General features: G+C 47.0%; 1 protein-coding gene across 4 annotated transcripts in view; it reads right to left on the bottom strand.

The window, feature by feature from the left end:
- CACHD1 (cache domain containing 1) overlaps positions 1-16,168 on the bottom strand; it is a 92,145-nt gene extending 75,977 nt beyond the window's left edge. For 3 of the 4 annotated variants that reach the window (XR_013183328.1, XR_013183329.1, XM_054638367.2), the window contains exon 1: positions 15,829-16,167. Coding sequence is in view for 2 of the 4 variants with exons in the window: in XM_054638367.2 (XP_054494342.1) it covers positions 15,829-16,038 (210 nt within the window). In the remaining 2 variants the exon portion in view is untranslated. Of the gene's footprint in view, positions 1-15,828 lie in introns of all 4 variants that reach the window. The other variant, XM_077182626.1, reaches the window with a different exon arrangement.
- Positions 16,169-19,840: the final 3,672 nt, after the last annotated feature.

Raw genomic sequence — 19,840 nt, 5'->3', positions numbered from 1 at the left:
GTTTTCAGCACACAGTGGCAGAGGAGGAGCCACAGCCATGGTGAGATGTGAGGAGCCCATGACCTGCAGCTCAGCTGAGAGCAGAAGAGCTGGAAACAGCCTCCAACCCCTCGTTTTTTGGGGTAGGAATGTACTGAGCAAAGCAAAACCAGGAAAAAAAAGACCAAATTGCAAAGGAAAAACAGGAAAAAAAGACCAAATTGCCATTTTCTTGCCCAGACAAAACCAAATCCCAGCACCACATCTCACAGAACAAGAAGCTCTGCTCAGATTTTACAACTCCATAATTTATTACCACATTCGTTCCAGCAGATTTTTATTTTAAATATGAGCTCCCCCCAAAAAAGCCACATTTAGGTTTTCAAAGATTCTTAATTTTCCTTTCTGTGGGGTATTACTGGATTTCCTTGTCCTTGGAGAGTTTTATCTGGGATTACACACGTGTACCAAAACACAGCTGTTCCACTTCTTGGCTCCTTTATTTTTTTCCCAGAGAAAAACCTGCCTCTATCAGGCACCCAATTAGCTGCTCACTATCAAAAGGCTGCTTGGGCCTTTCATCTGCTTGAAAACTGGATTCAAGTGAGAGGGTGTCATGGAAACTGTGGCTGGGGTCATTTCCTGTTGCAGTTTTTCAGTCACCAAAAATAAAATAGCAATAACAATAATAGAAGGGTTTTTTACTGATTAAAAAAAAATTAGTGTTTGTTATCCCAGCTTGCAAAGCAGTAGCTGTGTGAAAAGGAAAATTATCTTATTTTTCGTGAGAAGTCTTCATCTGACAAAGCAGAAGCTGATTTCAATTCAGTGTTCAACACTCTCTTAAAAAACTGATGATCACGTGCAGAACACAAAACTTGCAGCAAATATGCAGTGAAATTAATGAAGAATTTAAAATTAAAAGCCCAGCTCGCAGTACTACCACAGAATGTTTGTTTCTCTAAGTATTTCACTGAGCAAGTGGGATAGAAAATTACAGATAATTATATAGGAGATTCTAGCTAATGAGCTGAGGACAGTGCTGAAAACTAAAACAGAAAAAAAAGGGAAAGTTCATGAACCAGGGAGCTTTCTGGCCTTAAGATAAGTCATAAACAGATGTAATTAAAATTAAAAAAAAAAAAAGAAGAAGAAAACCTCAATCCATTGCCAGATTTTCTTCTATTTTGATGAAAAAAGAGGGAGAGAAAAAAATACCCTAAATTTGCACACTTCCCAGATAATGGATTTCTTAAACACAGAGTTAAGCGAGGGGAAACAGGGAAATATGAATAAATTCCTCTTAGAGAGGAATCATGGATCTGACTTCTGTGAGTGATCTTTGGTGAGAGGAGATTGAGGAATATCCATTTAGAGCACACCTAGGAAGGTCCTCACTTGGTTATACAGAAAACACCCCAAGTTCACTTGGCAAAAAGGCCCTGAGTGCTTCATCTCCAAAAACTTCTTCCAATAATTCAGCTGAAATTGTCCCTCAGCTCAACAACACCAGTGCAGAACATCTTGGCTCATCCTGAGACAGAAGTGCTTCCAAGCCCCACAGAAACAGAGCCCAGCCCTCTGCTTTTCACCCCGTTCCTGTTCCCTGGCAGCATTTCCCAGCTGAATTCCCTTCCAACCCCTCTGAGGGCACCTGGGTGCAGCCCAGCCCTGGGTTCCACCCTCAGCCACCCCACAACCAACAGCTCTGCCCTTGCAGAAGCTGCAGACGCTCAGCTCAAGGCAGACAGAGCAGCTTTGGCTCTCTCCACACCATGGAATCTCCAGCATGGAAAACCAACAGCAAACACGTGGATGAGATGGAGACAGGCAGCCCAAGGGAAGGAGCACAGGGAGGTTCACTGTGGTATCCATCCCCACACACCTGCCTGGAGCTGCCCAAGCAGCTCCTGGATCTTCCCCACCAGGATGTTCCCTTGGGAACACACACAAACAGCTCTTGCACGCCAGCCTTCCCACCAGGGACGGCTCAGGGTGGACACCAGCAGGAATTTCTCCATGGAAAGGGTGCTCAGCCTCAGCAGGGACTGCCCAGGGAGATCTGACTGATCACAGTGGATACCAGCAGGAATTTCTCCATGGAAAGGGTGCTCAGCCTCAGCAGGGACTGCCCAGGGAGATCTGACTGATCACAGTGGATACCAGCAGGAATTTCTCCATGGAAAGGGTGCTCAGCCTCAGCAGGGACTGCCCAGGGAGATCTGACTGATCACAGTGGATACCAGCAGGAATTTCTCCATGGAAAGGGTGCTCAGCCTCGGCAGGGGCTGCCCAGGGAGGTCTGGAGTCCCCATTCCTGGAGGTGGCACTCAGTGCCCTGGGCTGGGGACAAAGTGGGATCAGGCACAGCTGGGACTCCGGTCTTGGAGGGCTTTTCCAACCTTAACAATTCTGGGATCCGACCAAACTAGAAACCCCACTCCAATCACATCTAGCTAATTTCTAACTTAATTAAATACCTGCATTTTCTTGTGTATGTTCCCCCATCTCCACCGTTTGGCGGTTTTTTGTTAATAATCTTCTCTCACCTCACCTTTACTCAGCAATTTCCAAACTGGAATAGATTTCCCAAAGTTTTTGCAGGAGCTGAAACTCTCTCTGCTTGTGACCCCACAAAGCACCACGTGAATTAGCAACAATAGACAATCAGGATCTTTTTCTTTATCAGACAATCCAGGAATTTTTTTTGCTGAAGTTTCCCTCTTTTTGTTAATGGAAAGTTAAATATATATCCACTAAATTCTTGTTCTAATGAAGATTATTGCCAGGCCAAGCTGCACGCATCCATGACCTTGCAGCCTTATTTTTTGAGTATGAAAGGTAAGGTTAGAAAAAGCTTTTCTAAGAGCCACAGACAGGAAACAAAACCTAGCTGAGAGATTAAACAGAAGATGAAAGACAACATCAAATCTCAGTTGACAAAAATAATAAATAACAAAAATTTTAAATAAATCAAACGCTGTTGTGGTACGTGGCCATTAGAGACAAGCCTGAGAAATAAAGGGAGTGAGAAAAGGTGTCCCAGTGTCCCCAGGTGTGGGGACACAGCCCGGGAAGGTCATTGGGAATGCAAAGCCCTCCCCCCTGCCATCCTGCTCCCCATTATTCTCCACTCAAGCTGAAAGCCACAAGGGCTTTTCCTCGGCCCCGCCGTGTCAGGCAGACTTGGGAAGCTCGGCAGGAATTGCTGAGGGATCCAGGAAGGCACAAAAGGCTCCTGCCACAAAGGGCCCTTTCATCTGGGCCGTGTGGCCATTAAACACGTCCTGCTAATGTGCATGCGCTTTATAAAGTGATTATAAAGTGAGGGCTCAGTCACTAACTCAGCTGCACAATGAGATTTTTAAGTCTGTCACTGGAAAACTGGGATTTGAAATGAGGAGGTGGGAATGCTGCACAGCCCCTCTGAGTAACACTCAGGGCCTGGTAGCCCAGCTGAACATGGATTTTGTATGTCTTAAGGCTTTCATTTCTTTGTTTGGTGACACCCAGGCACCTCACACTGCTCAGGAAAGCATGGAAAAGAGGATTCAAGCCCTGACAGTGCCCCTGCACCAAACACGATGCTCTGAGGACACTGGAATCGCTGCTCTGGCAGGCTGGTAACAGAAAGTTAATAAATAAATAAAGAATAGAAATAATAGATCAGATCTTGCTGTTACACCATGGATCAGGATGAACTGGTGAGCTGCCACCCCTGCTCTTACCCACACCAAAGCAGTGCACAGCCACTTCATCCTCTTTCTCCATCTTTTGCCTCCCTTTCCTTTTCCCACAGGGGCTCAGCATCTCCTGAGATTCTGAAATAACTAAGATAGGTACAGACCCCTGACAGACACTGTTATCTTCTGTCCACCAAAAGGAAAAAAATGTTTCTAAAAAAGTAATTAAAAAAAAAATTCTCTTTTTTCTTTCTACATCATCAAAGCAAAGGCAGAAGTTGAGAATCCTCCTCAGCATGGGTGTGCCTGTGGGCCAGCTTTGCATTCTGGCCAGTGCAAACCACAGCCTTGCTATGGCAAGGTTTCCATATTTTAAATATATTTTTAGACTCAGGGCCCGATGCTGACACTGGCTCTAACTTCATTTCTGAGCCAGGATCCCAAAAAGAATCCCAAACAGGCTGTGAATCTCTCTTCAGGATTAAAATTAAATGTCCTCTCCCAGGGGCAGCAGCAGCTGAACTCCAGTGCAGCTCCTCAGGGGACAAGGAGGAAGAGCCATGGTGGCAGAACTGCTGGGGTTGGTCACACACACCAACATCAGGTGTGTGCTCCACCCACGCCCATCCCTGCAGGAACACAGAGTCCCAGAATGGTTTGGCTTGGAAGGGCCTTCAATCCCATCCCATCCCCATCCCATCCCCATCCCATCCCATCCCATCCCATCCCACCCTGCCATGGCAGGGACACCTTCCCCTGCCCCAGGGTGTCCAGCCTGGCCTTGGGCACTGCCAGGGATCCAGGGGCAGCCCCAGCTGCTCTGGGCACCTGTGCCAGGGCCTCACAAGGAGCAATTCCCTCCAAATACCCCAGCTAAACCTGCTCTCTCTCAGCTTCCAGCCATCCCTCCTTCTATCCCTCCATGCCCACATCAAAAGCCCCTCACAGGTATCTTCCACCAAGCACAAAATTCCAGGGGATCTGGTGGCATCCTGTTATTTATTGCCTATTGGAATAATGATAATAATGTATATAAAAAGGTATATAATACAGAATAAATGTAATAATGTATATACAAATAATGTATATACAAATATATTAAAATTATATATAATTTATATACATAATGTATATAATATAATAATGTATATACAAATGATATATAGAAATTCTATTCATCGCTTATATACACAATAATGTATATACAAATAATAATGTATATATGAATAATATATTACAATTTTATATATCATTTATATACATAATATATATACAAATAATAATTTATATACGATAATATATAGAAACATTATATACATATATATACATATATATACATATACATATATATACATATACATACATATACACATATATATATACACATATACACATATATATATATACACATACACATATATATACATATATATACATACATATATATACATATACATACATATACACATATATATATACACATACACATATATATACATATATATACATACATATATATACATATACATACATATACACATATATATATATATAAATAAAATAATGTATATAAAAAGGACATTGTTGGAGAGGTCCCTGGGTCCCTGCCACACCAGAGCTGCCACCAGGTCACCTCAGCTGTGCAGAGTGAGGCCAAGTGCCATGGGCAGGGAAGTGGCACTGGGAAGCAGGGGACAGGGAATGGCAAACAGGAATGGCAGAAATGGCAGCAAACAGGCAAAGCAGAGGCCAGGGAATGGGGAGTGACAGGGGAGGGCAGCAGAAACCCAGCCCTGCTGCTCCTGGCCCTGCAGTGCAGTTTGATGCACAAACTCCAGAGAAGCCCCTGTGCTCACCAAGGAGCCACAGTTTGGGATGCAAGGCCCTGGACAAGAAGGGACGGTTTCTGTACCAAAGTTGGAGGAAGATGTGGGTCAATAAAACCAGGGAAGAGCCTGGAATGAAAGGGCAGTTTCTGTACCAAAGTTGCAGGAAGATGAGGGTCAATAAAACCAGGGAAGAGCCTGGAATGAAAGGGCAGTTTCTGTACCAAAGTTGCAGGAAGATGTGGGTCAATAAAACCAGGGAAGAGCCTGGAATGAGCCTGACCTACACAGTGTGCACCTGCACTGTACATCAAGAACATTCCAAAGAATTCCAAATGAACACCTTCCCTCAGTAAATATTTGAATCACTGTTGTCCCTTTCCCTGCTTGTTTTTCCTCCTCTTCACCCTGACTTTTCAGGCTCTGAGGCCACCAGACAACACACACCCCAAGCAGGTCTGAGGTTTCCAAGGAGCCCTCCCAGAGCAACTCTGCATTCATTTCATCCCCACCCCACATCTTCCCTTCCCAAAATAGCTGCTGCACCTTTGCTCCTCCAGGAGAAATCCACCATTCCAAGCACTGAACACCATGGTGATGATGGATGTTGGGTTGCATTTATTTTTGGAGGCTGAGGTTCTATTCTTGGAAAGGTAGGAAAAAGCAGCATTTCAAAGTCTGAGGTTGCAATTACCAGAATATACTTTTTTTTAAAAAAAAATGTATTTCTAGACTTTCAGCCAACCACTTGCTGAATAAATACATAAATAATGAAGGGGGAGGCAAAATTCTATTTCTGTGACATCACAGTGAATCGATATTTTAAAATTCATGAGATTGAATTTCGCACCAAATAAAAATAAACAACTGGTCATTTCTATTTCTATTAAACAAGTTATCTCCTATCATGGCTGTGTTGGGGTTGCTTTAATTTTGGCTTTGCAGGCAGTGGTTTTAATGGAAATACAGCATCACCAGTATGTCAGTATTTAAAATTTCAGAAACCAAACACAACTTTTGGAATGAAATCCTGTGTTCCCAGTGGTGAACTCAGCACAGCAGAGGTTCCTCTCTGCCAAGAACAGCTGCATCATCAGTGAGCTGAATTTAACAACTTCAAGACCATCAAGCACATCCATCAAAGCAGCTACTGAAATGGTCTAGGGATTGTAAAATATAACAGCAGCAGAATTCAAAAGGAAGAGCCAGAATAGGATCCTTTATAATTATAGCTTCCTTTCAGTCAAAAATAAAAAAATTAAAGAGAAGATTTCTTGTTTTCCCCAACTGCACTAATGAGAAGCTTGGCTACTTAGTGCCACTAGGTTTGGGTTTGCAACCTCCACCTTGGTGAAGCTCATCTGAAGCTAAAACCTCTCAGAAGTTCACAATTTCCATCCTCCTCCTGCAATGTATGTAAATATCATCTCTCTTCCATTTTTAAAATCAAAACCTCCTTCAAGGAAGACACAGGAGACTGTGTAGCCAGGAATAAGAATTTCTAATTTTAATCACAGAGATCAAAGACTGAAATGCACAGTTTAAAGCCAGCAGCCTGACCACAGCTGCCTACTGTGACAAACAGGCATCCTCAGTGCTCATTCCTGCCTGCTCCAGAAAGTGCAGTTTTCCCTCTGAAATGCTGTGTGCAGCCAAACTCCACCAAACCAGAGCAAGGGAAGAAATCCCACAGCACACCTGGCACTCCTGGACAGCCACTGGCAAAAGGAATCAAAGACAATTCTGAAATTCATATTCCAGACAATTCCTTGGGCAAACAATGTGCCCAAGGAAGTCTAACTACCTACAGCTGTGGCTTATTTAAATTAAATATCCTTTCATTGTTAAAACTGCTAAGTGTATTAACCTCAAATTAAAAACATGCCTATTTTTATCCTTCTGTGCCTTCCATACCACACAAAAATCCTGTCTCCAAAATGTTGGTTTGGCCCCTCTGGAACACACCTGTCCATGAGGGCTTGACCAGACTGTTGCCAACTGGAAATAGAGAATAGAAAAAAAAATGGCCTTTTTTAAAAAAATTTTTTGCAGCTTCAGCTTGCAGTAACGAAATACAAACTGCAATTTAGGATCCACAGTGGAAGTGGCTTTCCCTCCTCCTTTCACACTCCTTGCAATGGGACATGCTGCTTCTTCCCTATTCTCCCATTAGTCTTTATCAACAGCCAGAAATCCTACATGATTTCAATATTGGAGAAAAGAGGAAAACCAATCTGTTCATTCCCTGACCACGAACAAGGCAACACAAACAACCTGATGTGACCTCCTTCTGTGCCCACCTCCCACCAGCAGCTGCCCCTGGGCTGGTTTGCAATGGACAGGCAACCACCAAAAGCAAAATTTACTTTTTGGAGAATTCACTTCTGCCCCCACAAAATGCACAATTCCACAGCCACCCCAAGGTGGGGTATTGTTCATTGAAGGGTATTCCCAAAAAGCTCCCCTGGCTTCCAGCACATCCAACACCTCAGCAGCCCAAAAAGCCTCACACCACTCATTTTTCTCTTGCAGTACAAGTTAATCATGACCACAATCCCAGTTCCCAGGTTTTGGGAAGCATCAGGAGCTGAGCCATCATCCCACACCGGAGCAATCCCACCTGACACCAATGACAGTTACTTCTGTTGAAGCTGTGAGCAGTCACAAAATTTTATTATCATTCTTTTCTAGAATTCTAATGAAATCCTTTCTTCTATTCTTTTAGTATAGCTTTAATGTATCATTTTCTTTTAATGTAATATATATCATAAAATAATAAATCAACCTTCTAAAACATAAGAGTCTAAATTCTCTCTCTTCCCTCGTCCTAGAACCCCTGCAAACACCTCCCCAGGGTTTGTCTGGTGTGAGTCCTGAGGTGAGACACAGCCCAAAGGGAAATGGTTCTAAATCTTCCTTTGCTGAAAGGGAGAGAAGCAGGGCCAGGGAGGTCACTGGGAGCCCTCAGCCCTTTGCTGTGGTACCCCCACATCACCTCTGCCAAGCTGAACTTATCTCCTCATGCACTTTGGTGTGAAATCTCCCAAAAACAGCACCAAAAACAATCCCACCTGGGTGAACACCCCAAAAATTCAGTTTAAGGCGTTCCAGCTCCTAGAAACTTTTATGGCAACCTCCAGATGTGTCTGTTTTGAAGGGTTTCTTTTCCCCTGGCCTCACTCCCACCTGTGACAAGCCAAAGTACAGCCAGAAATTCCTACAGCATCTCAGGGATATGTGCAAAAGAAGGTCAAAGCTGGACAGGGAGCACTGGCTAGACAGTTCTGCAGACATGCTGAAGGGAAAATCACAGTTTTTTATCCAAAAGGTGGAAGGGAGTTCATATCAAACAGTCCAAGTTGTGCAAATCTCTGAGCTCAGAGGCCAACAGCTCCACAAAAAGCTGTTTTCATCAGCTGCTCCTGGCTGGGAAGCTGCTGAAGGGAGATGGAGCAGTTTGCTTTTACTAATTCTTGTAATTGTGCAAATATACTTGTGCAAAGTCTCTTGGGAGGCTCTCCATGGAGGCAGTTGATAAAGTGACTCCATTAACACTTTTCCTGGGATTGGAAATGAGCGCTCCTGATTTGTGGCACCAGGATTGTTTCAAAAGTCAGCTCAGATTCTCACTGCTAAAGCAGACACATAATTTCATCCAGATTTCTGCACAGGGTAAGAACACACAGAGCACAAGATTCAAGCAATAACTTGGCTTATGTTTTATATCAGAAAAGGAAAATTTCCACAACAGACATTGCATAAGCAGCAGTGTTTTTATGCTGTTTTCCATGGAAAAGAGAACACAAGGATATGTATCCTTTCAGATTTCACTAACACTGCATGGTATTGAACAACAACAAGCTACAGGAAAATGATGATTGAAGAGTGCAGGCTCTCCATATTTTTACACTTTATTCTGCATTAAACCTACAATACAAGAGCAATTAATCAAAACCTCAGCAAAATTTTTGACGTACAAAACAAAGATTGATGCAGCAGGTAAGTCACTAAAATTGCAATTATTAAGTTATATTATTCATCTACAGAAAAAAAAATTAGAAAGAAAAAAAATTAGTATTTGCCTATTCAGATGCATCAAAATAAATCATTTCTGGGCCATGATCCAACCCTTATCCAGGAAGTGTTGCCATTTCCAGGGTCCCAGAGATCCAAGCTCAGGTAGCCCCAGACCACAGTCCCAGCTATGGAGCACCCCAACAATATGGAAATAAAATTTGGGGCAATTCCTTAGAGCTGGGCACTTCCACACAGGAGAGCAATGAATGACAAGGCTCTGAGCATTTCTTGGCCAATTCCTCCCCAAAAACCAACAAACAAATCCATTTACTCTTAATTCTCCCTTTTAATACACAGATATAAAAGAAAAACTGGAAAACACACGCACAAGAAAACTTTTTTTTTTCCAATTCAAACACATCCTGCCTCTCTGAAAGAAGAAAATTTCTCTACGTTTTTTACAACAAAAATTAGGCTTTTTTCTCCCCGGTGCCTGCCCAGGCTATGACAGCAGAGCAGCTTCTCAGGCACCAACCACTCCAAAAACCAAGAGTGCATTTCCCTGTGTGCCTTCCTGGCGTTATCAGCCCTGGCACAGCCGAGCTCCCCAATCACCTCCCGGGAGATGTGAATTCCTGCTGTCCCCGGGATCCTCGGGCACTGCTCATTATCTGCCAGCCCACCTTGCTGCTCCACAGCCCAACTTTTATCTGGCCGGGCCAGCTGCATTCCCGGTGTTTGAAGTGGAATGTCAGCCCCGGCTGATGCCACAGCGCTAAGGATGCCCCGACCCTTTGAAGAGGCGGCTCAAAACCTGATTAAAAATTCAGATTTGCTCTGCCCTTCCACCAGGACCCTCTCGCTGGCTTTTGGAAATGGTTCATGGCAGGAAAAAAAAGGAATATGTGTGGAAAAGGATAAAAAACTTGGGCTGCCAGAGAGGCTCGGATAAAGCTGCTGTGGCTGGACTCAAACTAAGGCATAATCATGGAAAACAGATGAGGTTTTCCTCCACTGGTTTGTGCTCTGTAATAATTGCTACAGCACACACTACTGCCAAATAATATTTAAATAACCCAAAAAGGTACAATCAAACACTTAACAGCCTTCCTTACTTATGGGTTTTTTTTTTTTTTTTGGTATTTCAGCTTCACAAGATGAAAATAATAGGAAAAAAAAAACAGTAGTTTTTTGTGCTGAGGGTGCACAAGGTCCAGGTTTCAGAGCTGGAGGACATGGGGTTTTACACCACTTGCTGTGCAAGTGCCTCACACTCACCACAGATTTATTTATAAAGACCCATCAAAAGAAGTGGAGAAATGTGTGAAACCCCTGATTTCAGAGATGGAGGACCACGGTTCTGGTATTTATACTGGTCTGCAGGACAGCTCAAAATGGGATTTATCTCTTCTAAGTAGTAAATCCAATAGCCAGAAGACAATCCCATTAGAAAAAATAAATAATGCTGCATTCTGTCAACGCTCATTTTAAAAAGGACTGAAAAAATGGACAGTTCTGGTGACTCCAACTCTTTGCCATTACCCAAAAATCCTCAAAGAATGTGGATTTTTCAGCCCATATAAACCCTTGGACATGTCTCTGTCTCCGTGTTGTGCTTGTCTGAGCACAATCTGTTCCTCTTGAAAAACATATGGCCAGACAAGCTATTAGGGAGAGAAATAAATAAATAATACGCTTGCCAATCAACCAGGAGAAGCCTGTACTAAGCTGTTATTTTACACATCACTGCATCACCTGATGTATTAATATATTATTGTTTGCACAGTATTAATACTAAAAATAAACAGGGAAAAAAGTGACCAGCAAACTGCTTTTTTTAAAATTTTTTTTTCAGATTCAAAATGCATTTTTTTAATTCCAGTCCCCAAGATCAGTAGCAGACAATGAGAAAGGGCTGTGCTTCCTTCTCAGAGTAGGAGCTAAGGATTAAGATGGCAGAGCTGCCTTCACAAATATCCGAGGCCCTCTGGGCCTACAACTTTTGTTACTGTCTGGCTGGAAACATCAACATGCATTTTGAGAGTTATAGAGGCATTTAATGCTTTTCATCTTCAAAGCATTTCTTACTCCTTTCAACTCTGGCTGCAAGTATTATATCCCTGTTTTGGAGATGGAAACGTTACCTTGACCCACAATACCAAAAAATATTCCTCACCTCACCCAGAGCAGATTTAGAGGGTTAAACCTCGCCAAAACCAAACCAACCGCTCACAAAAGTTCTGATTTATTCTTTTCCTGCCCTCACCTCCCAACTAAAGAATTTCAGTTGTTTCAACCAACAACCTACCCCTGTAATTTCAGCCAGGCCAGAGAAGCTGGGATCAGAAAAGCCAGGTAACAGCAATGGTGAAACTCCACCCGCAGACCAGGTCATGCCACAACCACCAATTCAGTTATAATTTTAGTAAAAAAAGGCTCTTAACTTTTAATTAGTGCTGAGTGCCAGCTCTGCCCAGGAGAATACATTACAGGACCGTCACACCAGTAGTCATTGACCGAGCTGCAGCCCTTGGCAGGCCATGCCATGGGACACTGAGAGTTTGCTGAGGAATGACAAGAACACGGAGCTGGGAGTGCCTGCTGCCTCCCAAGGATGCAGCCTGCGGCCAGCAGTGCTCCCTGGAATGGCAGGGATGCTGCCAACGTGCTCTGGCTGCCCAGAAACAAAGGAACACTCACAGGTGACTGTGGTACAAGCACAACCCACAGCCCTTCTCCAGCACCCCCCGTCCTGCAGGAGGGAGAGGAAGGGAAGAGACTGTGGTGAGGATGTTTCTGCTTGATTTGGGAAATGACTTTGGGCAGAAACATAAGCAGATCACCTCTGCTGCTCAGGGCAAAAACCCCTGTAAAAATGTGTATGTACACAGCACTCACACCCCAGCACAGGAAAGGGAAGACACAGAATATTAAGCCACAGCAACATCATTAACTGGGGGTTTGGCAGAACTGCCAAACAGAGGGGGAACAATAATTAATCAGAGCAACAGAGAAAAATCAGACAACTGATGAACTTTCAATATTTAACCACTCCTGGAGAAAGAACACAGAGGCAGACACCCAGGAACCCACACACACTGCAGAGCCCAGCACGTGTTCTCACTAAGGGCATCCCTGGCACGGTACAAACACGTATATTCTAATTGGAAATTTAAATAAGAAACTCTTAAGCTGCTGTTCAACACATCCAGCAAATGATGCAACTCACGAGTTGTCACCTACACTACATGATCCTCAGCTGCTCTAGGCAGTACCATTCAAGGAATAAATTTATAAATGAAACCAGAGCACTTGCATGGGCGAGGAAACAAAGCACTCCCCAAAGGTGACAGTCAGACTCTGCCCTCATGCAAGGCTCTGGAAATAGAAAGCAGTGGTGAGAGTGCCAAAAATCAATTGTCACACTGGTGTGCCACCAGAACCCTCTCTCACCCTCAGTCTGCCTGTAGCTTCAAGCTCTCTTCCAGCTGTACCCCACTCCTCTCAACAATGCCAAATGATGTGATTTTATGAGGAGCAGTCAGTCCTCACTGCTGCTGGAGCAGTGCCATGAAGCACAGGTACAAGGAGAAGGTGCCACAGGAAGGAGACACCGGACAGAGAAGGAGCTGGTTCACAGCACCGCCAGCGCTCCCGCAGAAATCTGATTTATTTCATATCCCACAGCTTCCATTACTCCCTGCCCCTCCTCACAGGCATTTAAGGCTCACAAATTCCATCCTTCTCCTCTTACCTCTTCCACCTGCTCCTCTGGTGTCCGCTCTGGAGCCTCCACCTCATCTCATCCTGCCTTCCTGCACTTACGGAGGCTCTGTCCAGACCTTCCTCCTCTCCCAGACTCAAAACACACCCAACCAACCTCTCACCTTGGCTCTACTGAAGCATTCCCACCTGCTCCCGCACTCATTGGATGCTTCCTGCCCACCTCCAGCTCAGACCCTTCCTGCAAAGCCCCCTGGTGACACCACCACCTCCTGCCTGAGAGCAGGATGTGCAGATGTGGGAGCCACAGCAGGCAAGGGCCAGAGCGTGGGGAGAGCACGCAAGGGAAGCACTGGATCCTGCCACTTCCTCCTCTCTGGCTTCTGAAGCAAATAAAACTAACGGCTGGATGTCAACCCTTCCTCCCTCCACCACAGCTTCCCCTCACCAGTCCTGATTTGGGGCCTGCCACCCCCTAAACCAGGACAACACCCTTGGATTTGTATCCACTTAAAGCAGGGAAGTGTTCTCACTCTCCTGCCAAAGTCCCACACCTTTCTTTTCTGTTTTTTCTGCAAACACGACCTGTCTGCATCATCCCAACATCCCCACTGTGGCACCTGGCCCCAGGTGCTCACCACCACTCACCAACAGCCCTGAACACGCAGAAATAATGGGGAATTCTGTGCCAGCTACACCCATCCCTGCCTGAGCAGGCTTTGGAAATTTCAGCCCTAAAACCAAGTGAGAAGCATGGGCAGCAGTGACACATGTCATAACATTTTTTATTCTACTGTAGGAGGTCAGCAAAAAAAGCTTCTAAAATCAGGGGAGGTTTGCTCCCACCGGTTTTTAATCTTAAACAGCTGTAACAATGTTCCAGGGGGGAGCAAAGGACAGGCTGGGCATTAGCGTGATGAGAGTTGAGACAGTCAAAATATGAAGCATATAAAAATAGAGCTGAGTATGAAAAGGGCTTCAGTTTAACTACCAGTTCCACCACATTAAATCACTTCAGGGCCTTAAATATCCAATTAATAGTAAACAGAATTTTAACATTATTTGCATCTCCGTGCACTGGCATCCAGATTGTTCCCGAGCTCAGATCATCGGTACAATTCTTGGAAAGAAAACCTGGCTCATCCTATGGTTAATTCTTGTAACAATGTATATTTCTGTGAGCTGCTTTTACAAATACAACACGCGTTGAGGTGATCGTATTATAATGTTTTTTAACGCCAGAAACGGATTTAGCAATGCAATTATACTGCCTTAATTTGCATTAACAGAGACTCCACCAAAGCAAAGGATTATGCTTCTATCTTTTGAGGGGAAATACACACATGCGTATGCACGGCAGAAGGGGGAAAAAAAAGGACTTCCTTGAATTCAGTACATCAATAATGTACCTTGTTAAGTGAAGTCATTTAAATCCGCGTCTTCTCAGCATCAAGGACAAGAGACAGCTCAGTGTTTGCCCGGACAAAACGAGCCCTAGGAGGCCGCCCAGCACAATGATGGTCCAGAGGTGAGAGAATGCAGCCAGTTTAGAGAAGATAAAAGGCCATTTGGGTAGAGACCCCCGCTGATCCTATGAAAGTGTCTCCTTTTCAATCTGGGAGGCTTTTAAAACTGCATTTGCTACTGACCATACCTTCCCCTGAAAGCCGCCCGGGATCCGATTTCACTTTTCCCCCCTCCAGAGAGGGTCGGCAGCCGCCGGCTGTACCGCAGGTACCAGCGCTCCCTGCAAGTCCCACCGGCCTCCAGCAGAGCACCCGCAAACAGCACACAACTCCGGCCAGGAGAGCAGCCTTCCCCCGAATGCAGCATCCCAACAAACTCCTCCGGCCGCACTCTGGGGCCGGCAGCCATCGCTGCCCCGACCGCCCCGCAGCTCCTGCCCGCGGGATGCTCGGCCGGGACCGGCTCGGCCCCGAGCCCCCCGCCCGGAGCTGCCCCGGGGCACGGCGGGCTCAGCCCCGAGCCCGGGCTCGGGCCCCTCCGCGGCTGCGGGAGGCGGTTTTGGCTGCTCCTATTGTGTAAATCGCAAATAAAACAAGAAACTGCCCGTGCCCCGCCGCTACGGCCGCGCTCGCCTTCGGGCGGGAGGCACTGCGGGGGAAACGGGACCGGAGAGAACCGGGAATGAGGGAGCGGGGCCGGGGAGAGCCGGGGCTGAGGGGAACGGGGACGGGGCGAGCCGAGGCTGAGGGGAACGGGGACGGGGCGAGCCGGGGCTGAGGGGAACAGGGACGGGGAGAGCCGGGACTGAGGGGAACGGGGACGGGGCTGAGGGGAGCGGGGCCGGGGAGAGCCGGGGCTGAGCGGAGCTGGGGCTGAGGGGAACGGGGCTGAGGGAGCGGGGCCGGGGAGAGCCGGAGCTGAGGGGACCGGGGCCAGAGAAGCCGGGCAGCCCGCGCAGGGGGGAGGGAAAGTTTGAGAAGAAGAAAAGAACCGATGGAAGAAAGAAAGAAAGAAAGAAAGGAATGGAGAGAGAAAGGGCAAGGCAGGAATCGGGAAGAGCGTGCGGAGGAGGGAGGGAGGGAAGGAAGGAAGGAGGGAAAACCAGGCGAGGCGCGGGCCGGGCCGGGCCGTACCTGCATGGTGACGACCCTCAGCTCCTCGGTGGCGAGTTTCCTCATCTGGCTGGCCAGGACTTGCGCCTCGTCCAGGATGGAGAACTCCGCCTCGGCGGCGCCCAGCGCGCACAGCAGCGCCAGGCACAGGAGGCCGAGCGGCCCCCGGTCCCCCCGGGCAGGGGCAGCGGCGGCGGCGCGGGGCTGCAGCCGCCCGCCGCCCCGCGCCATGCTGGGGGAGCGCCGCGGGCAGCGCCGGCCGCGGGCAGCGCCTGCCCCGCTCAGGGGCCGCCCGCCATGCAGGGGACGGCGGCGGGCGCTGCCCCGCGCCCGGCTCCGCGCTCACGGCGCTCGGCGGGGCCCGCGCTCCGCGGCCCCGGCGCTGGAGAGAGACGGAGAGACGCAAACTGCGGCGCGGAGGAGGAGCGGGAGCGGCGGGGCCGAGCGGAGGCGCCGCGGGCAGGGGGAGGCGTCTGGGGCCGCCGCGCTGCGGGCGGGGGCCGGGCCGGGCCCCCCGCGCCAGCCCCGCCCCGGAGGCCGCCGTGCCCCCGGACCGGGCGGGGGACACGGAGCGGGGCGGCTTCCATCGGCCGGCAGCGCCTTCCGAACGGGCACCGCTCTGCCTCCTCGGATTTTTAAAAAATCTTTTAAAACTCTTTTAAAACTTTTTTTTCCTTCCCCTTTTATTGTATTTATTTTGTTTTATCAGTGTGCGACGTCTCCTTTCGCAACCCCGAGCACGAAGCCATCCGTCCCCCGGCCACGGCGCCGCCCAGCGCGGCCTCGTGTCGGGCAGCGAGCCTTGAGGAAATGTTTGTAGAGCAACTGACATGGGCAATAAACAAATAAATGAATGCAAGGAACGGCGGCAAACACACAGCTGCACCCCCTGGAAGAGGGAAGAGCAGCACGGATAAAACGACGAGCCGAGATACCTGGAGAAACGTCCCCTTTGGGGCAGGAAATAAAGAATCATCGAATGGTTTGGGTTGAAGGTTTGGGTTTCAAAATCCAAGCCACCCCTGCCATGGTAGGGACTCCTTCCACTATCCCAGGCTGCTCCAGCCTGGCCTTGGGCACTGCCAGGGATCCAGGGGCAGCCCCAGCTTCTCTGGGCACCCTGTGCCAGGGCCTGCCCGCCCTGCCAGGGAAGAATTTATTCCTGATTTCTAATCTACACCTAATCCCCCTCAGTTTAAAGACACTCCCCCCTTTGTCCTATCACTATGCCCCTGCAAAAAGCTGTGTTGATGCCATGTGCACAAGCACACGACAAGCCCTGCATCCAGTAACCTGTAGCAGCACATCAAAATCTAGAATCACAGGATAAGTAAATTGGAAAAGACATCCAAGGTCATCAAATCCAACCATTAACCCAGCAGCACCAAGCCATGTCCCCAGGTGCCACCTCTGCTCCTGACCGTCAGGAACCAAGCTACATCAGGTTGTGTTAGAAAAACTCAAACAAGGAATAAATTTTGGACATGGAGGTACTGCCCAGCAATCAACAAGCCCAAGAAGCCAAACACCAGGCCCACAACAAAACACACACGCTCCAGATTTACTCTTCATTAATTAACAATAATTGTGCAGGTGTAGATAATGTTTAAATAAATCTGGGCTGTAGAGACACAATGGCTTCAATAACCCACATCCACAGTTACATTTTTAAGAGTCCTACCAGAGCCATTTGTGTCCTGTAGCAGTAAATTCCAGGAGCTAACAATTCCTCCAAGCATTCATACAATGTATTATTTACTATAATCACATCCCATTTCCTTGAAATGTGGTTTCTATCTGCTCTAATGGTTGATTTTCCTGACTTCTCCCAGGTGCTGGTGCCCACAGGAATTCCTCATCCCACTTTGTCAGGGATGGGAGCTGAGAGCTGAAATTTGCTCCTCCCAGCAGCACCTGCTGCCATCTCTGAGGGACATCAGCAAAACTCTCTTTCATTTGAGTTTAATAAATGAAATATAATTCTTCCTATGCAAAAACTGCACCAGCTTATCCTTGGCTTTTGTTCATTTAGGTGATTTATGAGCCTAATAATATTTATATTTATATTTAATGAATTTTTAGTCAATATTCCTGAGAATCCTGGTTTAGCCAAAGCAATCCAAACCCAAAGGATGCCTCTCAAAGCTGCCCTAATTGTTACCTTGTATTTCCATTGCTGAAGCAGCCTTTGCTACCTGAAAGTCAAGGATATTTTCTTTCCATCATGCTGAAGCTTCTGGACTTCTGCTGGAAAATCTTCCCTGGGTCCAAGTCAGGGGCAAAACTCAGCCAAATTCACACTTAGCAGTGGTCATTTTCGTATTCCATTTTACTTTATTTTATTAGGTTCACCAGTGTAGGACACAAAGATTTAGCCAAGTGGTTTTTCAATATCCTAGCTAAACCACAGTTTGAAAATTTTTATTTCTAATGTAGCTGCATGTTTGAAAACTTCATATCTGAACTTTGTTACATAATACATTGTCAAATCAAGGTCGCAGCCAGAGCTCAGGCAGTGGCCAGCTGCATTTGGAGCTCCAAGGATTTCCAAGTCATCCCATTCCTGCACCCCATCACAAGGTCAACACTACAAATAGACTTTTTTTTTTTTTTTAATAAACTAACCCCAGGAAATGAGTGAGGCAGTTGTCCTTGGACTTCCAAAGCCCTGGGATGCTGCTGGTGGCGAGGGAACCCACAGAACAGGTTTCGCATTTTCCTGCACAACCAAAACTCATTGACTGCAGAGCCCTGGAGGCAGAGCCAATTCCTGCTGGGGTTCCCAGTGCTTCCTGCCTGCTCTGCCTCCCCGCAGGAGCAATCCATGGGGAGTTGTTCCAGGATGTGGGAGCCAGACCCGATGCAGAGCTCCAGCCCAGGGATCAGCAGTGGGGCGTTTCTGAACCAGCTGGGCTCGCGCTCACTCAGTGCCACGGGACAAAATGCTGAGGGAAAGAGAGGAAAAAATCTCCCTTCAAAATGCCAAGGGAGAAAGAGATGAAGAAAGGACCCCAAAATTCAGATTCTGTGATCTTTGAATGTGAGTTAAAGCTACCAATTTAGATAGTCTGATGTTTGTCACCTTCTCAAACTTGTCTTTTGTGGATTAAATCTGTGTCCTCCTATCACAGAATTATGGAATTGTAAAGGTTGGAAAAACCTCTAAGTTCATCAAGCCCAGCCCCAGCTCCATGTTCACCATTAAACCACATCCTCCAGTGCCACATCCACACATTTTTTGGACACTTCCAGGCGTGGTGGCTCTGGCCAAGCCTCATCCATGAAGAAATTTCTCCTGCTACCTAATCTAACCTCCCCTGGTGCAACATGAAGCTGTTTCCTCCCATCCTGTTATTTTGCTTTGGAATAAACCCTGGAGAAGAGGAGGATCCCCCTAGCTTGGCTTGTGGCATCCCAAAATTGGAGTGTGTGCTGCTGCGGGCTGGAGAGGGAAAGGGCCCAAAGGACGAAGAGCTGAAGGCTCTGCTCTGCTAAAAGCATCAAAAACTCAGACTGCAAAACTGGGGCCAGGCTTGAAAAACATCCCTTTTTCCTTTTAGAGAGCATGGAAAGAGAGCTGGAGTGTCAGTGCTGGAGTGTTGGGAAGAGGAGGAACACGTGTCAGATATAAATCCCAGCCCTGTGGTGGGAGTAAACTCGCTCTGACAGCAGCACAGGCAGATGCCAAGCGGGTCAGTCAGGAAACAGAACAAGTGGGATGGCTCTGGAATAGCTGGAGCACGCAATCGCCCTGGAGAAAAACACTATTCCTGTAGGGAATGACTCAGTGTGGCTTATTAATGGTGTATCCCCTCTGCAGGGATCGGGATATTGCTGATGTATCCTCTCCAGTTGCTCTGCAGACAAATATTTCATTTCTGTTCTGAAATTTAGCTGTAAATACAGAGCCACATGAATGAAGAGGTCTCCCCTCCCCAGGCTGCTGTGCTTCCTTCACTCCCTGGCACATCCCTGTAACCCTCCCAGCAAACTGGGAGCCCCACATGTTAAAAACATGTGGTCAGACCATTGG

Source organism: Agelaius phoeniceus, chromosome 8, assembly GCF_051311805.1.
Source record: "Agelaius phoeniceus isolate bAgePho1 chromosome 8, bAgePho1.hap1, whole genome shotgun sequence".
Lineage (NCBI taxonomy): Eukaryota > Metazoa > Chordata > Aves > Passeriformes > Icteridae > Agelaius > Agelaius phoeniceus.
This window is presented reverse-complemented; position numbering and strand designations above follow the sequence as displayed.